This window comes from Papio anubis, chromosome 18 (genome assembly GCF_008728515.1).
Source record: "Papio anubis isolate 15944 chromosome 18, Panubis1.0, whole genome shotgun sequence".
NCBI lineage: Eukaryota > Metazoa > Chordata > Mammalia > Primates > Cercopithecidae > Papio > Papio anubis.
In genome coordinates, this window is record NC_044993.1 from 32744971 (window position 1) to 32767042 (window position 22072).

The 22072-nt window shown below is 52.1% G+C and overlaps 1 protein-coding gene across 24 annotated transcripts in view; it reads right to left on the reverse strand.

The window, feature by feature from the left end:
• The window catches only part of LOC101001074 (protein NLRC5), a 79484-nt gene that overhangs the window by 24618 nt on the left and 32794 nt on the right, over nucleotides 1–22072 (reverse strand). For 18 of the 24 annotated variants that reach the window (XR_004179770.1, XR_004179769.1, XR_004179772.1 and 15 more), the window contains 19 exons: nucleotides 21238–21297; nucleotides 19738–19806; nucleotides 19388–19612; nucleotides 16575–18225; nucleotides 15437–15520; nucleotides 15207–15290; nucleotides 13724–13807; nucleotides 13496–13585; nucleotides 12094–12153; nucleotides 10147–10287; nucleotides 9943–10008; nucleotides 9351–9434; nucleotides 7452–7535; nucleotides 6387–6476; nucleotides 3784–3852; nucleotides 2919–2987; nucleotides 2064–2153; nucleotides 1576–1659; nucleotides 13–102 (listed from right to left, as the gene is read on the reverse strand). Coding sequence is in view for 20 of the 24 variants with exons in the window: in XM_031658222.1 (XP_031514082.1) it covers nucleotides 13–102; nucleotides 1576–1659; nucleotides 2064–2153; nucleotides 2919–2987; nucleotides 3784–3852; nucleotides 6387–6476; nucleotides 7452–7535; nucleotides 9351–9434; nucleotides 9943–10008; nucleotides 10147–10287; nucleotides 12094–12153; nucleotides 13496–13585; nucleotides 13724–13807; nucleotides 15207–15290; nucleotides 15437–15520; nucleotides 16575–18225; nucleotides 19388–19612; nucleotides 19738–19806; nucleotides 21238–21297 (3274 nt within the window). In the remaining 4 variants the exon portion in view is untranslated. The remainder of the gene's footprint in view (nucleotides 1–12; nucleotides 103–1575; nucleotides 1660–2063; nucleotides 2154–2918; nucleotides 2988–3783; nucleotides 3853–6386; nucleotides 6477–7451; nucleotides 7536–9350; nucleotides 9435–9942; nucleotides 10009–10146; nucleotides 10288–12093; nucleotides 12154–13495; nucleotides 13586–13723; nucleotides 13808–15206; nucleotides 15291–15436; nucleotides 15521–16574; nucleotides 18226–19387; nucleotides 19613–19737; nucleotides 19807–21237; nucleotides 21298–22072) is intronic. The other 6 variants (XM_031658221.1, XM_031658220.1, XM_031658225.1 and 3 more) reach the window with 4 other exon arrangements.

A 22072-nucleotide genomic window follows, 5' to 3' on the forward strand; every position in this document is an offset into this window, starting at 1 on the left:
AGGCACGCTCACCTGATGTCTAAGTGGAAGAGCCACTGCAGAGTGGAGAAGCACCGAGCCAAACCCAACACAGCATCCAGGGACAAACTGTTCTCACTGAGGCTGGAGATCACAGAAGTGGCACAATGCAGGTCACTCAGGACCCAAATACATCCTTTTTGTGGTCAGGGCACAGGGCACGGGAGGGCTCCCTGGTCCCAGATGACAGAACCCACTGAACCCAAGATGGTCAGAGAGCGCCCCTTTCAAGTCCTCCTGGTGCAGATGGGGAAATGGAGTCCCAGAGAGAAGCAAGGTCTTGCCCCAGGTTATGAGACATGTTGGTGACAGAGCTGAGATGGGAACCCAGTGGATCCCTCGGTTTGTGATGGATCTGAGGAGTGCTTTCTGGCTGGAGCTGGGCCTTGTTTTCTCCACCTGATAAGGGAGGGGTGGTGCCCAGTGCAAAAAGGAAAATGTGGGGTCTCTTGTTCAGAAAGCAGGAACAAAGCGTCTCCTTTCTTTCAGGGTCTCCTGTCAACTTGTCATTGTTTTCTATTTACTATTTAATGCTGCACTCTCCTCCCACGGGGACACGGGTAGGGCGAGTGTGGACCCTCACAGCACCAGGTCACGAGTCCAGAGTAATAAGAAGGTCACATGAGGATGTGCTAAAACCTTCAGTCTTCATGTAATTTGCCTGCAATTGTTAGGCCTTCCTTCCTTCCCAGGTGCAGGCCCTGAACAGGAACCAAGGCAACTCCCTTCCTTCCCAGCATTGCACAAAAAGAGGGTGTGAGCAGAGGATCCTTAGGCCACAGCACTCATTCCAGAGATTGTAGCCACCAACAGAGGCCACGCCTGCAATTTATGTATTTACAGACTGGGAACCAGGAGCTCAGAGGGGGGATGTAACTTGCCCAAAGTCACACAGCAAAGCGTGTGTCACAGAGCCAGCCTGGAATATAGTACCTGTGACCTCTTCCCGGGGCTTCTCTGGCTTTGGCCCAGAAGAGCTTGGGAGGAGGGAGCACTCTGTGAGCCAAAAGGACCGAGGGCATTTAGGGACCAAGAACTCTGGTACATTGCAGGCAAACTTTGGGGACTGCTCCCACACACTCTCTGCCAGGTACTCAGGGCTCCTTGGCAGCCCTGGGTACCCTGCTTGAATGTCCTCTCTGGTACAAACCCTCCCTGCCTACCCTGACCATACCCCAGCTAACAGCCCCAGCCCCTTCCGGCACCCCAGAGCCAGAACAACAGCTGCCAGCCGTTAGTCATACTTCGCACCCACACCTGCCCTCCCCAGGGTGGCCTCAGAAAGCCTGTTCAGAGCTGCAGAGACAGGTTCCAGAAGCGAAACCTTGAATCAGAAGTGGGATTATTGAGTCACAGACTCTCTGAGTAAGAATCATCTATTAGTTAGTCTTCACTGAGCACTTACATTGTGTTAGGGGCAATTTTCATGCATTTTCTGATTTAATCTTTACAGTAACCCCAGGAAGGATGGGGATGGGACAGAGAACGCTCCCCCTACTCCCCCCCACCCCCCCGTCCCACCCCAGCCTCAGAGGCTCTGCCTAGCGGGTTACTCACTTCAAGGACTGCAGAGCTCCCAGCCCTGGGAGCAGCTGAGCCAGCCGGGTTGCACCTTCATCCCCCAGAGCATTGCCTGAGAAGCTGGGGTGGGGAGAAGGGAGGGGAGAACATCAGCAGGTGGGGAGTGGGTTGCTGGCAGCATGGTCCCTGCATTCCAGTTACTCAACTTCCTGAAACTGGACACAGCCCCGGGCTGCCAGGCCAGATCTCAGCAGATCTTGCGTGGGCAGCTGTTGTCTCCCCCAGGTTCTTATTTTGAGGTTCATGGACCTCTGGGGGACCAGGGGTGAGCCTCCAAGTGTGTCAGACATGGGGGATCTGTATTTTGGGAGGCAGAGTCACAACTTTCACCAGATTCTCCAAGGGGTTTTTGATTTCGGCAGGGAAAGAACAGTTGATCTAAATCTTAAAAACCAAACATAAACAAAACACTAACTCACTGTAATTGGCCCCACCCACCCACTTCCAACGTACAAACCACTCACTCGAGGTGGAGGTGACCGAGGTGGCAGCTTCCTCCCAGAGCCTTGCAGAGCTGCTCTAAGTGCTTTGCTTGGAGGCCACAATGTGTCAGCCTGCCCAGGGGCAAAACCACAGCCCTGCGTGTCCCACCGAACAGAGGCGGGAAGGAGCCGCTTTCCCACCCCCCAGACACAGAGGCAGAAAAAGAGGCTTGCAGGAGAGGAGGGACTGCGATGCATCTGGCACCCAGACAGATGGACAAAGAGGGACTAACACACCCCACACCCATAGGATGTCCCATATAGACAGAGGGTGGGCAGAGACACAGACGGAAGGAAACCAAGACACAGAGAGATTCAGAGAGAGAGCAGATCAGAGGAAGACAGATAAGACTGAAATAACAGATAAATAAACTGATAAAACAGAAATATACAATGAGAGAGGGAAGAAATGAGAGAAAGAGGCAGAGGGACTTAGGGAGACTGGGACAGACACAGACCAAGAGAGAAGGCAGGAAGAGTGCTGGCGGGAGCCCCCATGCCCTAGCCCCAGGATCGTGAGAGAAGGAGCCCAGTGCTCCCCTTCACCTCTTTTCAGAGTCCCCACAACCCCTCAGCTGCTGGGGGTCAGGGAGCTAAGGGGAGTGGGGTCCCCTGGGCTTGAGAAGGTGGTTGAGGGGGCTGCCTTGTGAGCCCTGTCCGGGGTGGGTTGGGCAGGGGAGGTAGGAGGTAGGGAAGCCAGGCCATGACTCCTGGACACAGTGGGTCAGGCATGCTTCAGGGAGCACGTGGGGCCTGGGCACAGGTTTGGGAGCAGGCTCTGAGCAGGGGAAGGGAAGGGGCTGGAATCACACACAGGGCTGGAAGCCATCACTGTACCTCATCCTTCGGGAGCTCAGAGGCAGCTCAGAGGGCATCTGGAGCATGAGGCTGTCAAGAAATGCAGCCCTGGAGGGACATCACCAAGGCCAGGCTGAGCAAAGGCCATGTCTGCCATCTCCAGAATCCATCCTCAGCCTGGCCTTCCACCACGGAGCCCTATACTCCACCTAGAGTCAATCAGACCTTGGTGCCAATTTGGCATCTCCACTTCCTGGTTGTGTGACCCTGGACAAATCACAGCCTCTCACTGGGAGACTGCATGTGAACCGCCTTAGTTTGGTGCTTGGTGCATACATGGCAAGTGCTCAATTAACCTTGACTGCTATTATCATTCATCTCATCCTCCTCCGCATCTGTGCTTCAGAGAGGTCAGCCCCGGCTCGAATCGAGCCTTCAGTAGTTCAGACTCTACAGAAGAGATTGTGGGTCGGCTTCGGGAGCGAAGAGCTGAGTCTCCGCCCATGTGCTGGGCTGGGGCAATCAGGGACCCTAATGGGTCCTTGTGCGAAAGGGATCCAGAAGTTCCGATCAAGACCAGAGCTACAGGCCAGACAATCCCCTGGGTTCAGGCTGGAGGGCTCCAGTCTCCCAACATCCCCCTCCAGCTACCCAACTCCCACCCTGGCATGCTGTCTATTTCCTACACACTGGGGCTCCTTTCAGGCACCAAGAGAGGCGGAGGTGGTCTGGCTTTGGACCCTCCCGCTTTGGGGCTGCATCCTTTGCCAAGCCTGCTCAATTCCCGCTCTTCCGTGAATTTGTCCAGGTCACCGTGGCAGTTCACTGGCACTGCCCAGCTGTGGAGGGCAGAGAGGGGAATGTCCCTGACTGAGCGTGGAGTTGGGGTGAAATCGGGCCCTACCTCTCCTGGGGCCCCTCCTGTTCCTCTGGCTCCTGGGCAAACATGAAGACCACAGTTTTGTGCTGCAGGCTGTGAAAAGAAAAGAGGGATGAGGAAGCAAGAGGTTATTGGCTCCCTGTTACTATTTCTTTTTGAGACAGAGTCTCACTCTGTTGCCCAAGCTGGTGTGGAGTGGTGCAATCATGGTTCACTGAAGCCTCCACCTCCTTGGCTGAAGCAATCCTCCCACTTCAGCCTCCTGAGTAGCTGGGATTACAGGCTTGTGCCATCAGGCCCAGCTAATTTAAAAAAAAAAAAAAAAAAAAAAAAGCATGTAGAGACAGAGTCTATGTTGTCTAGTCTGGTCTCGAACTTCTGGGCTCAAGTGATCCTCCCACCTTGGCTTCCCAAAGTGCTGGGATGATAGGTGTAAGCCACCGTGGCTGGCCTGTCACTTTTTACCCTCAAGTGCTATCCCCCTGCCTCCAGCTGTAGCCACTTCCTCTGACTCCCCTCTGACTTCCTCTGAGCTTTCCGAGGGCTGAAATCTTTCTACCACAGATATTTCACAAATGTATCTATTGCCTAAATAAGCCCCATTTCCTGGCAAGTCTTAAAAGAAAACAAATTATGTGCTCTCTCTTTTAGCCCCAGGCTGAACCCCTGTCCCTCTGCTAGTCAGGGTTCTGTCTGTACTCAAAGTATGTGTGGATTACCCCTGGTAACCTTTGGAGTAGGTCCGTCAAACCTTCCTTTTTCTAATGCAATAATTTTTGTCTTACAAAAATGGGATTAAATTATAGATTCTCTTTTTAAACATTAGTTTTTTAAGGGCTAGAAGAAGGGGTGACAAATAATTATTGATGCTTGATCATTATTGATGGGAACAGATTATACCATGCTGTCTCGCTCTCTCTCTCTCTCTTTTTTTTTTTTTTTAAATTTGAGATGGAGTCTCACTCTGTCTCCCAGGCTGGAGTGCAGTTGCGTAATCTCGACTCACTGCAACCTCTGTCTCCCAGGTTTCAGCGATTCTTCTGCCTCAGCCTCTCGAATAGCTGGAGTTACAGGTGCACGCCACCATGCCCGGCTAGTTTTTGTATTTTTAGTAGAGACGGGGTTTCACCCTGTTGGCCAGGCTGGTCTTGAACTCCTGACCTCAGGTGATCCACCTGCCTCAGCCTCCCAAAGTGCTGGGATTACAGCATGAGCCACAGCACCTGGCCCAGATTATACCATTCTTTCTGCCATTGCATATCTTGAAAAGCTTTATTATAATCTTTTATAATCTTTTAAGATGATGACTTAAAATTTTTATGTTTGGCCTGGTACAGTGGTTCATACCTATAATCCTTGCTCTTTGGGAGGCCAGGGCAGGAGGATTATGTGAGCTCAGGAATTTGAGAACAGCCTTGTCAATATAGCAAGACCCTGTCTCTACAAAAAATAAAAAAAATTGCCAGGCACAGTGACTCATGACTGTAATCCCAGCACTTTGGGAGACTGAGAGAGATGGATTGCTGAGCCCGGGATTTGGAGGTTAAAGTGAGCTATGATTGTGTCACTACACTCCAGCCTTGGTAACAGAGCAAGATCCTGTCTCCAAAGAAATTTCTTTATGTTTACTTAATAACCCCCGTCACCCTCCATATTAAAACTGCAACTATGTTATCATTTATTTTCCTGGTTCCACTGAGGTCTCTCTGGAAGTAACTTAGTCTAACTAATATCCCTCGGTTAAACATTCCAGTTATTTTCATTTTTTTTCCTGTTATAACCAGAGTCTATGTTGTCTAGTCTGGTCTCGAACTTCTGGGCCCAAGGTGTAGGTGAACTTCCCTACAGCTGAATGTGTTTGCACAATCATGATAATTTATTTAGTATAAGTTCCTGGGATTGAACAGGGCATCGCTCGGAATGCACTAGGGACCCTTTATTGAATCATCATATACAGTGAACCGAGGTCCCCTCATCTACCTTTTGGGTGAATCGGCTTCCCTCTCCTCCCTTGAGGGGTGTTTAAAGCAGGGACCACCCTACTCGTTTGAGAACGAGGCTTTCCTCCGAGTGGGAACTGAGTTGACATTAATCAGCATCCATCTTCACCTCCCCATACTCAACAGCGAGACTTACAGAAATAGGATTGGGTTCCCTAGTGGCAGGGCCTGGGTCTGTGAATGGGGTAGGGGGTCACATGTCGCTTGTCAGTTGTGCAAGTCATGGACTGACGGTCTGCTCTCAGGAGAAACAGTCAGGGACTGAGGGAAGCCACACGGAGCAGGTCCTTGGCCTGATCTCCAGGGAGCTTTGGCCCACTGGAGAGTTTGGGCTGGAGACTTGTGCCCTCTGCCCTGTCATTGGCCACTCCAGGTTAGGGGAAAGCGCAGGTTGTACCCTCCCAGGCATCTCTGACTCTTATCTGCCAAGGGTAATTCTCCAGAGGTATAAACTGTGAGCAGCCTATATCCGCAGCAGCTAGGAAGGGGGTGCCGGCTGTAACGGGGTCTGGGTGGGACAGCAGCAGCATCTTCTGCCGGTCCCAAGGCTGGGCCCAGAAGGAATTCCAAGGGTTTTAGAGAGAGCATGATGGGGGGTTGGGTACTGTGGTCTGGGGGAGCTCCCACCTGATATGCAGTTCTGCCAGGGTCCAGCATGCACTCACGGCCCTCAGCACACAATGCACCCCGGCCAGAGAAAGCCCGTTGTCGCTGAGGCTGTGGAGAGCAGAAGGCAGCTGTTGGCATGTGGCTGAGGTCCCCAGCCCCAGCCAGCTCTAGCCCCTCCTCGTGGCTCAGCAGCTTGCTGGCTGTCACTCCTGGATGTCCTGGGTCCCTTGCCAGGGGATCTCAAAGGATTCTGGTGCATGTGAGTGAGCCAAGAAATGCACGATACCCCCACCCCACTCAGAGAATAAAGTTGTCCAGCTTGACAGCAAGAACTCAGTGTTTTTACCTCTCTGACCCCCAGTTTTCTCATCTGTAAAATAACCACCATTTTCTGAGCCCTGAGTGTACCAGACTCTGTACAAAAGGCTTTGTACATATGTGGTTTCATGTCATCCCATTTTACAGAGGGGGAAACTGAGACCCAGAGACATTCAATTACTTTCCCAGGGTCACAAAGCTACTAAGTGACAGAGCCAGGATTGAAATCCAAAGCCAAGGCCCCAGATCACTGCTACCCAATCTCAACTCTCCCCAACCCCAACCCACACTTGATCTAAGACCCCCAAGACACCCCCACCCAAACATCACCCCCACCCCACGCAACACCACAGCACACCCAGCAGCTTAATAGCCTTCCTTTCCATCTCACCACCCCTCACACCAACAGTGTATCCCCACAGGAACACACCACTCCCTACCCCAGCACCCCAGCATGACACCTCCCCAGTGCAAAACCCCACCCCACCCTACTCCAGGGCTGCTACAAAGATGAATTGGAATGCAAGCCACTGATGTACAATGAACGCATTTTATACATGTAAGGGTGCTGGATGATTGGACTAAGAGAGTGGCTCATGCCAGAGGTGAAGGCAAGGCATGGTCGAACCATCTTGACTTTGCTGGAGTTGGGAGGAAGCAGGGGTGGCAGTGGATCAGCACCCTTACTGCTGATTGTGAACACAGGGGCCACCTGGGGCTCTACAGGGCCTTCCCTGGTACCCAGCGGTGGGGTGGACAACTCACTCCAGCTTCCTGGTGATGTGCAGCTGGGATGCAGCCTCTGCCATCAGCCGACAGCCTTCGTCTTCCAGCTGGTTCCCTGAGAGGCTGAGACAGAGGTGCCCAATGCGCGTACTGTGGGGCTGGAGTCGTCCCTCAATCCCCATCACTTACTCTTTCTTTGCTAACTTTAGTCAAAGCCTCACTCGCAGGAATGAACCGTGATAATAACTGAAATCAACAGACTGCATACCACATGCCTGGCAACATCTTCGGTGCTTCTGTGACTTTTGGCCTATTTCGTCCTCATGGTGCCGATGATGTAAGCACTGTAATTATCCTCACCTTACTGATGAGTAAACTGAAGTGCAGAGTAGTTAAGGCACCTGCTCGAGGGTGAACCTGGATCTGAACCCAGGCAGCCTGCCTTCGAGGTCCCACCCTCAACTCTTCCTTTATGCTGCAAGCTACATAACTGCTTTTTGTGATAAACTTCATGATTATGGGGGCATCTGACCTAGTCTGGGAGTCGGGGATGGCTTCTTTGATGCTTAAGGTACTTGCTGAAAGAACTAGGAGTTCAGTAGGTAAAAGGTGGGAGAGAGATGGAGGAAGGGTGTTCCTGATGGTAGAAGCAGTACATTCAAAGGTCCTGTGGCATAACCCATACAAGGACCTGAAAGAGAGCCAGTGTGTCTGCATTGGAGATTGAGTGGAAGGATGGGGTCAGATGGGGTTTGGGAGGCTGGGGGCAGGCTTCTGGACCACCTGGGAGTTTAGAATGTGGGCTTTATGCTGAGCAGTGGGGAGGAGTGAAGGGGGCAGGCATCAGTGAAATGTAATCTACTCTCTGCCAGGTGGAAGTGGCCAGGGTGAAAGCAGGGAAGCCAGCAAGGAGGGCAAGGCGAGGGGGTCATCCAGGTGAGAGATGAGGGTGGGTTGGACTAGAAAGGTGGAGGAAAAGAGGATAGTTTTGAGCACTGCCAGTAGGTCCATCTGGAGGGACTAAATGTGGGAGAAGGGCAAGGGGGCTAGGAGGTGGCTGTGTAACCAGGCATGTGATGGGGCTGTTTCTGCAGGTGCCGGCACTCGGGGAGGGGCATGCTCAGTGCTGGTGAGGCAGGTAGAAGTGTGTGAGCTTGTTAAAAAACCACCTTCGGCCGGGCATGGTGGCTCATGCCTGTAATTCCAGCACTTCAGGAGCCAGAGGCGAGCGGATCACAAGGTCAGGAGATGGAGACCATCCCGGCTAACACAGTGAAACTCCGTCTCTACTAAAAATACAAAAACAGATTAGCCGGGCGTGGTGGCAGGCGCCTGTAGTCCCAGCTACTTGGGAGGCTGAGGCAGGAGAATGGTGTGAACCCAGGAGGTAGAGCTTGCAGTGAGCCGAGATTGCGCCACTGCACTCCAGCCTGGGCAACAGAGCGAGACTCCGTCTCAAAAACAAAAAAACAAAATAAAAAAAAACCCTAATTCCATCCTGGTTCTCCCAGTGGGACGAGGTCCAGGATCAAGAGGTGATCACCATGGCAACCCTCACCCCATCCATCTTCCCCTGAGCTGGGGCCACTCGCCCCAGAATACATCATGTCATTCCATCCTCTGCCTTCATGTTCACTTGGAGGTTTCCTGGAGGGGCGCCCTTCCTAGGGACGTGACAGAGCCTCCATCCATCCCCAAGCACTACTGTCATCGGCTCCAGCCAGGGGCTGGATGTCATGGGAATTTCTCCATCCTGAAAAAAGAAGGTTATCCCACTCTACTCTGAATAGTAGCAGCTGTTACAATGATCTGATTCCCCCAAATTCTTCATGAGGCAGCATGCCCCTCCCCCACACCACCCACCCAAAGGCAAGGCCCTGCCCACCCTCTCCAACCTCCTTTCCTGGCTCCTACCCCAGGGCTTCCCGTGATACTCACTCCACTTCCTCCAGGTGAGGGCCTTCCTGGAGCAAGGCTATGAGGGTCTCTGCATCGTGGACCTGGAGCTGACACTTCTGCAGCCTTGGGTAGGAATGGGGGACAGAAGGGCTCAGGGCAAACAGCTACTCCATGGCCCCTCCAGATTCCAGTGCTGGGGAGTCAGGGGGCCCACAGAACTGGGTCTAATCTTGGCCATACCTCTTAATAGCTGGGTGATCTTGAGCAAGGGACTTAACCTGTCTGAGACTCAGTTTCCTCCTCCCTCAAAGGGGAAAAATAACGTGTACTTCACAGATATTCTAAAGAAATTACAGTGAGGTAAAGGATATAAAGCTTCTAGCACAATGCCCGGCATATATATAGCCAGGGTCCAAAGTTGTAGCTATTGTTGTTATTATTGTTGTTATTATGACAGATGCTCCCTATTCAAGCCAGAATGGGCTATCCAGGATGGGCACCACACCCGGCTAATCCTTTCCCTGTCCCTCATCTGCTTTTCCCTTTATCCTCCTTGCCCCTGCTCTCCCTCGCCTGGGACTTTCCCCCACATCATATCCCCCTCCTAAGGCAATAGATCCCTCCAAGGTACCTGAGTGTCAGGCTTCTGCTCTGAGCCCCTTTCCTCTGGCCGTCACTTTCCTGCAGGTCTGGAGCTCTGGCAAGAACAAATCAAACACTGGCCTGGGCTCAGGCATCCAGGGCTTGGTGGATCAAGCCTCTTTCCTTGGCTTCTAGAGGCTGAAGACCCTGAAGCACAACTCAAAGTGAGTTGGTAACAAAGAAGATTGCTTACAGATGCCCAAGGTGTGATTCAGCAGAGCAGGAGGGGCAAAAGGTTTGAGGTGAAATGGAACCTTTATTCAAATTTTGGCTCTGCCGTGTATAGCCATGTGGCCTTGGGCAAGTCACTGCTGTTGGCTCCCTTTTCTCTTTTCTAAAACGAGATGACAACATCTGACACATAGGTACCTGAAGGATTGAATGAGACAATGTACATCCAAGTACCCAGCATAGGTGTAAAATCGAAGTTTAGTAAACAGAAGCTGCTATTGTCGATGATGTGATCGTCTCCATTTGTGGATGTGCTGTCTGTGGTTCGGAAGGTGAGGAGCATGAGCTGTATGCAGTGAGTCCAGGCTATGGTAAACCACAGACTCTCCCCCACTGGGCTAAGGGAGCGTTAGGGGATGCAGGGAAGCTAGGACATTATGAGCCAGGTTTCACAGACTTTTTGGATTGGTGCTAACCATTTTTTTTTTTTTTAGAGACAGGGTCCCACTCAGTCCCTAGGCTGGAGTGCAGTGGCTCTATCCTAGTTCACTGCAGCCTCAAACTCCTGGGCTCAAGTGATCCTCCCACCTTGGCTTCCTGAGCAACTGGTACTATAGGAGTGAATCACCATGCCCAGCTATTCTTTTTTTCTTTTTTTTGTAGAGATGGAGGTCTCACTTTGTTGCCCAGGCTGGCCTTGAACTCCTAGCTTCAAGCGATCCTGCTCCCTCAGCCTCTCAAAGTGCTGGGGTTACAGACATGAGCCACCATGCCAGCCTGTTTAATAGAACTTTCTGCAATGATGGAAATGTCCTGGCATCTGTACCGCTCGCTATGGGAGCCACTAGTCACCTATGGCCATTGAGCAGTTGAAGTATAGCTAATGTGACTAATGAACTGAAAATTTCATTTTGCTTAATTTTAATTTATTTAAATTTAAATAGCCATATGGGGCTAGTGGCTATCCTATTGAGCATCACAGCTTTAAGCAGTTGGAGGGGAAAGAAAGTGACACTGGTCCTCGCGGGTCATTTTTTGAGACAGAGTCTCTCTCTGTCGCCCAGGCTAGAGTACAGTGGTGTGATAATGGCTCAAGCTCCCAGGCTCAAGCAATCCTCCTAACCTCAGCATCCTGAGTAGCTGGGACTACAGGCATGCACCACCACTCCTGGCTAATTTTTTTTTTTTTAGAGATGGGGTCTTGCTATGTTGCCCAGGCTTGTCTTGAACACCTGGACTTAAGATATCCTCCTGCCTTGGCATCCCAAAGTGCTAGGATTACAGGCATGAGCCACCGCACCCAGCAACATTGGTCCTACCTTACCAGGTCATTATACAGGCAAGGAAATTGAGACCCAGAGAAGGGAAAGAGATTGCTCAGGGGCATACATACATCTGTCTCTGAGTCTTAGCCAGGAGAGCAAAGTGTGGGAGAGCACAGTTGTCATGGTCTTTTAGGGAAAAGCAGCTTCCTTGTCTTGGCCCATCCAAGACTGGCCAAGCTAGAATCCATGCACAGCTGGAATAGCCAGCATTTGACTGCCCACTGCACGCCAACAGTGCTCTAAACTCCTTAAGTGTAGTAACTCACTTAATTCTCAGAACAACCCTGAGATGTAGGCACCATAATTGCCCTCCCTGCCCTTTTTCAGTTGTAAGGACTTTCCCAGAGTTTTCACCATCTAGTAATGCCAGTCTAACAATATCTTTATGTCATCCCCAAGCGTTTGCCTTCCTCTGAGACTTCTGGGGATGCTTTCTTCCCCAGGGACCAGATGTGGTCTGGACACGCTAGAGGAAGTCAAAATCCTTTGCCAACTTAAGCAGTAATTCATTCCTCAGTGCAGCAGTGCAGGAAGAATCCCCATATCCCAGCTCTTCCTAGTCTCTTGGTCACCTTTCCCCTCAACTGCCTGAGCCCAATTGCTTCTAAAGATAGTCCCAGACCCACCGCCTCTTGGCTTCTTACCTTTGTAGCTCTGCAGTTGTCTCTGTGGGCGGGGAAAGAAGGAAGATGAGGTCCGCCTTCCTGCAGGATCAGATACCAAACCATGAAACCCAGGGACTGGAAACCAGCACATCACCCATCACAGGCACACCCTTTTCTGCCCCAAATGTCCAAACATCCAGATGAAGCTGATTTTGCAATTGACAGGGAAACATAACAGAACCAGCAAAAGTGCTTCAAATCAGGCATGTGAAATACTGATTATGTCTTTGCTTGATGAATCCTGCAAGAGTCTTTTAAAAAGTCATAAAAACAATTTTCAAAGAAATATAATAAAAATTAAGGATTCTGTGAGTTTTTTCTTTCTTTTTAAATTTGAGATGGAGATCTCACTCTGTTACTCAGGCTCGAGTGCAGTGGTGTGTTCACACCTCACTGCAGCCTCAACCTCCAGGGCTCAAGCAATCCCACCTCAGCCTCCCAAGTAGCTGGAACCACAGGCATGCACCACCATGCCCCACTGATTTTGTTCATTTTTTGTAGAGACTATGTTGCCCAGATTAGTCTTGAACTCCTGAGCTCAAATAATCCTCTTGCCTCAGCCTTCCACAGTGTTGGAATTACAGGCATGAGCCACTGGGCCAGGTTGAAATTTTTTAACAGAAATTTTTATGATTAAGAAGCATGACACCTAACCTACCCCTTGATCCAAACTGGCTATGTTGGTTCAGCACCATGGAGGGCAACACATGGCTAACTATTCCTTAGGCTATCCCTGTGCTTCGTAGACTTATTGACTCATTCCCTTATCCACCTATCCATCCATCCATCCATCCATCCATCCATCCATCCATCCATCCATCCATCCATCCATCTTTTCATACACCCGTCCATCTTTTCAGCTAGCCATCTATCCATTCATCCATCCATTCATCTATCCATCCATCCATCTTTTTATCCATCCATCTTTCCATCCATCCATCCATCCATCCATCCATCCATCCATTCATCCATCCACCATCCATTCATCTTTTCATCCACCCATCCATCTTTTCATCCATCCATCCATCTATCCAACCATCCATCCATCTTTTCATCCACCCATCTATCTTTTCATCCATCCATCCATCCATCCATCCATCCATCCATCCATCCATCCATCCATCTTTACATTCACCCATCTATCTTTCCATCTATCCATCCATCCATCCATCCATCATCTTTTCATCCATTCATTAATTCAATATATACCAAGTACCAGGTGCCAAGCCTGAGCTAGGTTCTGAAGGTAGAGCTGTGAGTAAAACAGTAGGGCATGCACAGATTTATCTTGCAGACGAGGGGCCTCCTCCATTTCCCATCCCACTTTCCCCTCCCCTTTTCTCAAGGCCCTGAAGGCCAAGATCCCCTTCCTTCTGCTCACCTGGCCTGAAGCGTCCTGATGGTAGGACACGTGACTGCCACCCTTGCCAAGCAGAGTAGGGTTGACACGCAGACGCTGTTGCCGCTCAGGCTGCATGATTGTGGCAAAGGTGTCAGGAGTGGAATCCCCTATCCCATGGGCCCCAGACCTTCCTTGCCTTGTAAGGGAGTGGGGTGACTCAGGCATAGAGAGGGACTGGGCTGCAGGGGCAGTGGAAAGATCACTTACTCAAGCTTCCGGAGCCGTGGTAGGTGAGGGAGAACCTCCACGATGTTTAGCACCACCTGGTCACTGAGCTGGTTGTCCCGAAAACTGCAAGGAGACGAAGGCCCAGTCTCTCTACCCTGGGGTTGGGGCACTTGCAAGCCCCAGTTAGCAAGTGACAGGATGGCCACCCTCATGTGGGAGATATAAGACAGGGGCCCAGAAAGAGCGGACGGCCTGCTCGCTGGATTCCAACAGGCACAGCTAGGAGGAAAGGCCCTCCGCTGGCCTCACTTCTGGGTCTATTTGGTTCCTGTAGGGAAGATTTTGCCTGGTGGCTCAAGGAATCTAGAAGAGAGACTGATGGCCTCTTCATGAAGTGCAATGAGGAGACCCAGCACCCTGCTCCCAGGGCTTATGTCTGGGATGTGTCTGAGGCCCGCAGGCAATGAGTAAAGTCTAGACTGGGATGCTGCAGGCGTCGCTTCCAGTCTCAGCTGTGGCCCTGACTCACCCAGAGCCCTGAGCCAAGCACATTCCTCTCTGACCCCACTTTCCCCACCTGTTCACAAGTCAGCCCTGCCTGGGTTCCTAGCTGGGGAGACTGATGAGCTGAGGGGAGTGAGGGTGATTGAGAACAATGGTAGGTGATGGGAGACAAAATTAAAGTCACCCTCAATAGCCAGGAAAAAGTGTCAACAAGTTCAATACTTCTGAACCCTTGCCTAATCACTATTCACAGATGCCCAGCCGAGACGACAATAGGGACTGTGGTCCAACTTATTATTTTCACTCAACAAGTGCTGAACCTTAGTGACAGGCTGCATCTGTGTGGATGAAGGAGTGCCTTCTCTAAATGTCATAAAAGTGCCATATAAACTAGCAGCGTCCTGCCAGTGAGGAGGGTCACCGGTCCCACTACTCCCCATGGTACTCAGTCCCAGACACAGGGCAGGAGTATATTTGTGCATATGAGCTTAGTTAGTTACAGTGTGCTGGCATCTAAATGTGTACATGCAGTTAACTGTATATGTGTGCGCTGCATACATGTGCATACCTATGAGTGGGCATGTGTGGGTGCATATTCTTGCATGTGCCTGTGTACTTCTGTGCAAGTGTAGACACGTGTGCACAAATGTGAAGGTGTGCAGTGCTTCATGTAGTTATGTGTACCCACAGTGCCTGATTCCTGCCTACGCACTGCCATTCCTTCTCCTGGGATTGCAGAAAGAGGGATAACATAAGGGATAACTTAACACTCATGCTCCTCCAAGATGGTCCAAAATTTTAGATGAAGGAAGCCTTCCTCTGGGGACTCTGGGAGCCTTGGGTTTGGACTCAGCCCTACTGAGTACTTGGACTGATGCCTTCCCTCTCTGGGTCTCAGTGAAAAACTACTGGTCAGACTTGGAGGAACATGCAGGCCCCAGGCAGGCCCCAGGGGGACTCTGGAACCTGGGCAGTGACTCATCTCCCCAGCCAGTGAGCTCTCCTGGAGACCACTCACCTGACTTCTTCCAGCTGTGGACAGAGAGGCAAAGCTTTCACCAGGTGGCTGATGCCTCGGGCAGTGATCTTACTTCCTGCTAACCTACAGAGTAAGCAAAGATGGTAGGGAGGAACGAGGAGGGGAAAAGGGCGAGGCCAGGAATCTGCCTTGTGTAGGATTAAGGAGAGGGAGGAGAGTACCAGGCATCCCCAGCTGAAGACCCTTCTCAGCTCCAAGGCCTGGCTCACCCCAGCATCTGCAGTCTCCCCATTGTCGGCAAGCTCCTGGAGAGGGCTTCTGCAAAGGCATCTCCACACTTCCTGCTCTTAAAACTGCCATGAGAAGAAGCAAAGTGTCAGAGGATCAGTGCTGGGCAGAGCTGAGAAGTCATCGCCACTCCCTCAGACAGATGGGGCTTAATGCAGTAGTACTAACAAATACATATTATGGCCGAGACTTCTAATCGTCCACCAAAGCCCATTCTCCACTTCATCTACAGCAATAGAGCTATTGTGAGGAACATGGTTTCCCAGCCAGAGATCACATTTCCCAGCCTCCCTTGCAGCTCAGTGTGGCCAGGTGACTATGTTCTCACCAACGGAATGTGAGTGGAAGGGATGTGTCCTAGTTCTAGGACTGAACTGTAATGCATTGGCATGTTCCTCCATGCTCTTTCCCTGTTCTCAAGCCAGAGCACAGATATACCCATGACCTAGCTTTGACTGTGCAGATAGGATTCCCAAGGGGATAATGAAGCAAAATGGGAGGGACCTGGGTCCCTGCATGACTGCCTGGAGTTGAGCCATTCCATTGACCTGGACCACCTCTGACTCTTCCATGAGAGAGAAATAAAAGTCTACATTATTTAACCTACTGTATTTGGGGAGGAGATTTCTCTGTTACTACAGTCTAGCCTTTTCTCTAGCTAATATGCACACTGAGCCTTTGCTCTGTGCCAGGCACTGTGCTACAAAGTGTTTTCTCATGCATTATCCCATCTCATTCTCGCAATGACCATATGAGTTGGCTATTGTTACAGATTCGTTTTAGGAATGAAGAAGCTCTGGCCTAGACAGTGTGCATGTGTGTGCTCCATACACCTGCCCAAAGTCCAATAGCCTCTATCGACACAGCCTGGATCTGAGGCTTCAGCCCATGATTAACAGATAGAGATTGAGAATCCAGAAACCACAGACAAGAGGAGGATCCATTTGGACTCCAGAGGTCCTGTCAAGGCATGGAGCTTCCTCTCTTGCATTGCAGGCCATTCTGTTCTGATATTCAAGATTCTTATCCAGTCCCCTTGGCAGAGGTCTGCCGGACTGGTTGGCCTCTGCTCCCCCAAAAGCCCAATCCCCTCCCCGGACCTCCTCCACTCTTACTCACCTGAGATTCTCTATCTGCCCACAGCCTACCAGAGCCTCAGGGCAGTGGGGCTCCAGGGGACAGCCATCAAAATCCAGGTGGATGGGGGCCTCCCTGTGCTCTAGGATGTTGGTCAGGGTGGCCAGGTCGGTGCAGGTCAGTGGGAAATTGTGGAAGGGTAGTTGATAGGGGAGGCTTTGTGCAGTGAGACTGGCCAGCTCAGGCTCCTGTGTCTCATTCACACAGTGACACAGCTCTACAACCTTTGGCCCTGTGAGCTTGCGGGTGGCCAACTTCTTCAACACCTGCACTACGGCAGCCTGCTTGGTGCCCACGCAGTCCTCATTGCCCTGCGCCAGGTGACTAAGAAAGGGGCGGCAGGTGCAGGATGCCAGGCCCGCCAGGAAGGTGGGGAGGTGGTCTGAGAGGTCCAGTCTAGCTTTGGTCCTCTGTACCCAGCGGGAATGGAGGGTAACATGCTGGGTAAGTGTGTCTTTGTCCACCTTGGGGCTGGCCATCAGGTGCAGGGCAGCAAGAAATTCCTGCAGGCTGACGTGGGTGAAAGCATAGCCTGTCTGCTGGTGCCCAGGGCCTGTGCGGACGCAGAAGGAGGTCAGCAGGCTGTGAGTGGCCCCAAAGGCTATCAAGGGTGGAGCAATATCTTTTGCATAGAAGATAACCTTCCCTGTCTCCAGGCCCCTCAGGGCCACCTCCCCCAGGTCCAGCAGGGATGTGGTGGGCAAGTGCCCACGGGGGCTGAGGGCGAGCACCATCTGCATATACAGCTGAGTCATGGTGGGCAGGAGGGCCACAGACTGGCCTGGGGCATGGTCAGGAAGCAGATGGTGGAGGCAGAGACAGGCGACTTGGCACAGCGCAGGCACCGCACACAGGCTTCGGAGACGCCCATTTGTCTGTAACTCCGCCAGGGCCCCCTCCTGCAACGGCTGGGCGCTGAAGAAGTGATTCACATATTCTTCCACCCGTGGCCCATCAAAGCCCAGCATGTAGACCATGGCTGCCTCTGCAGGGAGGCAGGCGGGCAGCTTCCCTGGACGGGAGGTGGCCATCACTCGGCAGCCGGGCAGGAGGGTCCCACGGCAGAGACGGGAGAAAAGGGTGAGGACTGAGCCTGGGCCATCAGGACCCATAGGCTGGAGGGCCTCATCTAGCCCATCAAAGATCAGCAGGACTTGGTCAGCGTTCTTCTCCAGGTACTGGAAGACAGCATCAGGGTCCGACTCAGGGCTTAGGTACAGATCAAAAAGGAGCTGGGACAGTGTCAGGAACCTCGTGATCAGGTTGAGCTGGCGGAATTCAAAAAGGAACAGGGCCTGGAAACAGTCCAGATGGCCCTCTGCCCACTTCTGGCAGAGCCGGTGGGCCAGCGTGGTCTTGCCCATGCCGGCCTTCCCCAAAAGCACGGTTACCCTTGGGCCCTTGTTAACCCTGGTGTTGAAGAGGTCCGAGATGCTCACGTCAGTGCCATCTTCCACCTTGAGGTCCCCCATAATGGCCCCCTCCTGAGTGTCTAAGGATGCTGTGGCCCGGCGCAGGATTGGAGGTACATAGACCTGGTGGAAGGCGTGGGACTGCCCTGACCCAGGGATTCGGCTTCCATAGCGCTGTTGGGCAGAGGTCCGCAGGAGCTGCAGGTACTTCTTGGCCAACTCTGCAAGGTGCAGGGACATGGCATGAGGACAGGACCCCTTGGCCCTCTGCTCATGTCTTCTTGCCCCAGTATTGGGCTGTTGGGAGCCTCTAGCCCTAGGTGTGTATGTATGATGGGATGAGGGTGGGGGTGTCAAGAGCACCACAGGGGGATCTGTGCCACCCCAGCTTCCAGGAGGAATCAGTTGTAAGGGAGCACAGGCTCTCTGGTAGCTATTTAAACAGGCAGGTGGGAATGGAGAAGTGTGGGTCGTGGTTCTATCCATTCTGCAACATTACACGTGGTGTAAGGGTTCAGTAAGATGCGGGGAGGGGAATAGGGTACCTCCTTTGCAACATCTCTTTTTCTTTCCTTTTTTTTCCTCCCAGAGACAGAGTCTCAGTCTGTTGCCCAGGCTGGAGTGCAGTGGCATGATCCTAGCTTACTGCAGCAGCAAACTCCTGGTCTCAAGTGATCCTCCTGCCTCAGCCTCCTGAGTAGCTGGGACTATAGGTGCACACCACCACACCCAGCTAATTTTTGTATTTTTAGTAGAGGCAAGATTTTGTTATGTTGGCCAGGCTGGTATTGAATTCCTGGGATCAACCGATCCACCCGCCTCAGGCCTCCAAAGTGCTGGGGTTATAGGTGTGAGCCACCGCACCTGGCCCCTTTGCAATACCTTATTGAAACAACCTCTTTCTGTGATATCTGGATCCCAGTGCCCCTTCCCAATATTTCAGTTCTGCAATGCCCAGGGGTGAGCACTAACAACCTGTAGGCCTAGGCGTTACTGATCAGAACTGTGGGAGCTGGGCCCCTACAGTGCCAGATGTTAACCCTTTAATTCCTGGGTCATTGAGAGGTCTCAGGTGACCCAGGGAAAGGGCTGGGGCTGCTTTTGGGGGAACCCTAGGGGGAGAGGCCAAGGTAGTGGCCTATTTTGAGTGGATGTGAATCCTCTGGTTATGGCCATGGTTGGCAGCAGTGGGGACAGAGAGGGCTCCTGTTGGTGGGACAACTAGTGGAGAATGAGGACCATTCTGAGAACTGGTCAAGAATGAGAGAAGTCCCCTCTCCTCTCACTGGCCTGGCCTGCCCTAAGCAGCTCCCCATGGGCCCCCAGGGCCTCTGTCTTGGGGGTTTCTCCCAGGCCTCCTCACCCCTCCCCATCCCTGCTCACCCCCAAACTGGTCTCCTCCCTGGGTCTCCTTCAACACTGAGGACATAGGGTGTCCCTGGAAGAGCCTGGATGGTAAAGCTGAGACCTGTATGGTGCTTCCAGCTCCTTCAGCGGAGCCCTCTCGAGAGAAGTCCCCATGCAGCCAGATGGGTGGGGAGACCCTTCGCGGCCAGCCCAGCCTTCTCCTCTGCCTGTGCAGGACCTCCAGTCCTTTTCTCCTGGAAACTTGTGAGACAAGAGTCACTGGGCCTCTGGAGGCTTGTTGGCAGGGGACAAGGTCCAGGGTCCAGGTCCTGGCCCCCAGGCAACCCCATCTCTCTGTTTAGGTTCCTCCCCACACTGGTACCCACCTAACTGCTGCTTCCTGCACTGCTTCCGGCGGGGTGAGGACCCACAGCTCTGATGCGGGCGCTTCAGGCCTGAAAAAGCAAAGGAAGGGGTGGAGGAGCCGGGTCTGGGGATCTGGGCTGAGGGGGTACCCAGAACCTTTGGGGAACTCCAGTCCACAGACAGGTGGCAGGCAGCGAAGTGCAGGGACTGGAAAGGCAGGCAGCAGGCAGAGGCTGGGTCAACATCAGCTTCTATTTGCAGAGGGGACTTCTAGGCCCCCCATTGGGAGGTGGATGTTCTGGGCCTGGCAGTCTTGCAGTCCAGGATGCAGGAAGCATGGCTGACAGCCAACAGCCCCCAGAAACACTCAGCTCCAAGCACTAAATGGCCATCTGTCCCTCAGGGAAGGACCAAGCTCTATGGAAGCCACCGCTGGTCATATAAGTGAAGTTCCCAGTGAGTTTGGCTGGGCCTGCAACCTCCCTCCTGTGTTAGTGTTTTATCATCCCAATTTCTTATCACCCACATTTCCTTACTTCCCTTAATGATTTCCTGAGTCTTGTCTCATTGCATGGATTTTCAAGAATCACTTTAATGCCTTTCTGGAAGAGTTTGAGAAAGGAAGAAGGAAAACAAGAAAGAAGGAGACCAAGAAACGAAGGGAGGGAGAAAGGAAAGAGGACTCAGGAAAAAATTTTAAGAAGTCAAGCAGGGTCCTCCTACAGCTCCCACAGCTAAGCTAAGTGACCAATGGGAACAGCCCCTGGAGCAGGGCCCTGGGCTCCTTGCCCAGCTAAGAGGCTGGAACCAGTTCGAGAGCACTTCAATATCTTAACAAATCCTATATTAAAAAGGGACTCACTGGTCAAATATCAATCAGATCTGGTTACAGCCATGAGACAATGATGCCAGTTCGGTGATATGGGCCTATTGCACCAGGGACTTGGACAGTTTTGATTCACTAGGGAGCTGAGATTACAGGGTGGGTTTTCTGTTGGCATTACTGCCAGGCACAGTGATAATTAAAGTCAATGCTTCTGTAGAAATCAAGGTGCTGAGACGAAAGTGTGACCCATGAATCAGTAGGTGGTCATTATTTAATCACTGGCCCTTCTGAGCTCCTTCAGAAAATCAGCCACAGGCACCCCCGGTGAAGATACCAGCTGTGGGTGAGTGTCAAGTCCAAGGTGTACAAGTGAAGCCTGATGCTTTGGGGCTGGGAGATGAGGCCCTGCGAGTTGAGGGCCGGAAAGTGAGAACAGGCTTCCCGAGGGGCTCCAGGTTAGACCCTTGAGAATTGGTAACAGGACAAGCCAAAGCCTTGAAAGTCACAGCAGGAGGAGGTGGGGCTGGGAGACACAGTTAGGGGCTTGACACACTTGCAAAAGGGTCAGGGACAGACGAGGAGCATGGCCTATGAGAAATGGCTGTGACCAGCCACCTCCAGCCTCCTCCAGCTTGGAAGTGGGGACTTCACAGTGCTCACCACCCCCTTCCCACCCCCCAACTCCAGTTCTCACCTTGATGGAGCTGAGATTCAGGTAGGCTTTTCCCCTCAGCTCCCAGTTGGCTGGTGAACCCTGCAAAAGAGGGGAGAGTGTAATGTGGTATGGGGCTGTCGTGGGATGCTGGTGACCAGCTCTGGCCTGGTGCCTGGCTCAGGGCTCATCCCACAGGGTGGGTACCCAGCAAAGAAGAAATAAACTGAACACTCAGTTATCTGTCATGGAGAAAATGTGGTGATGAGCTTTGAAGGCAGTGGTGGGCAGAAACGTGTATATGCAAGTGCATGCAAGTTGATGTATGTGTGTGCACAGGCGTGCATGTGTTATGCATGTGTATATGGGTTTATGCACATACCCACATGTATACACACTGTGTGTACCTGCATATGTCTGCACATGTGTGCATGTGCCGCCCAGCCTCCTGCGTGTCCGACACTGCCTTGAAGTAGAGTTCCTAAGTGAGTTCCCATTTTCTCTCCAAGGACGCTGTTGCCCCTCAATGTCCTGTGTTTCCCCTCAGTGCTGTGCAAACAGAAGGTGCCCAAGAAATCCCCACGGAACTGAACAGAGTTAAACCTGACTATCAGCAGAAGGCAGAAGGCGCTCCCCGTCACTCTTTCTGACCGTGTTGCAAAACAAATGAACAAAACACCTCTAGCCAGGTGTGACGGCTCACATCTGTAATCCCAGCACTTTGGGAGGCCAAGGGAGGAGGATCACTTAAGGCCAGGAGTTCAAGACCAGCCTGGGCAACAAAGTGATGTCCTGTCTCTAGAAAAAAATGAAAAATCAGCCTAATGTGGTGGCGTGCACCTATAGTTCTACTGTAGTCCAAGCTACTTGGGAGGCT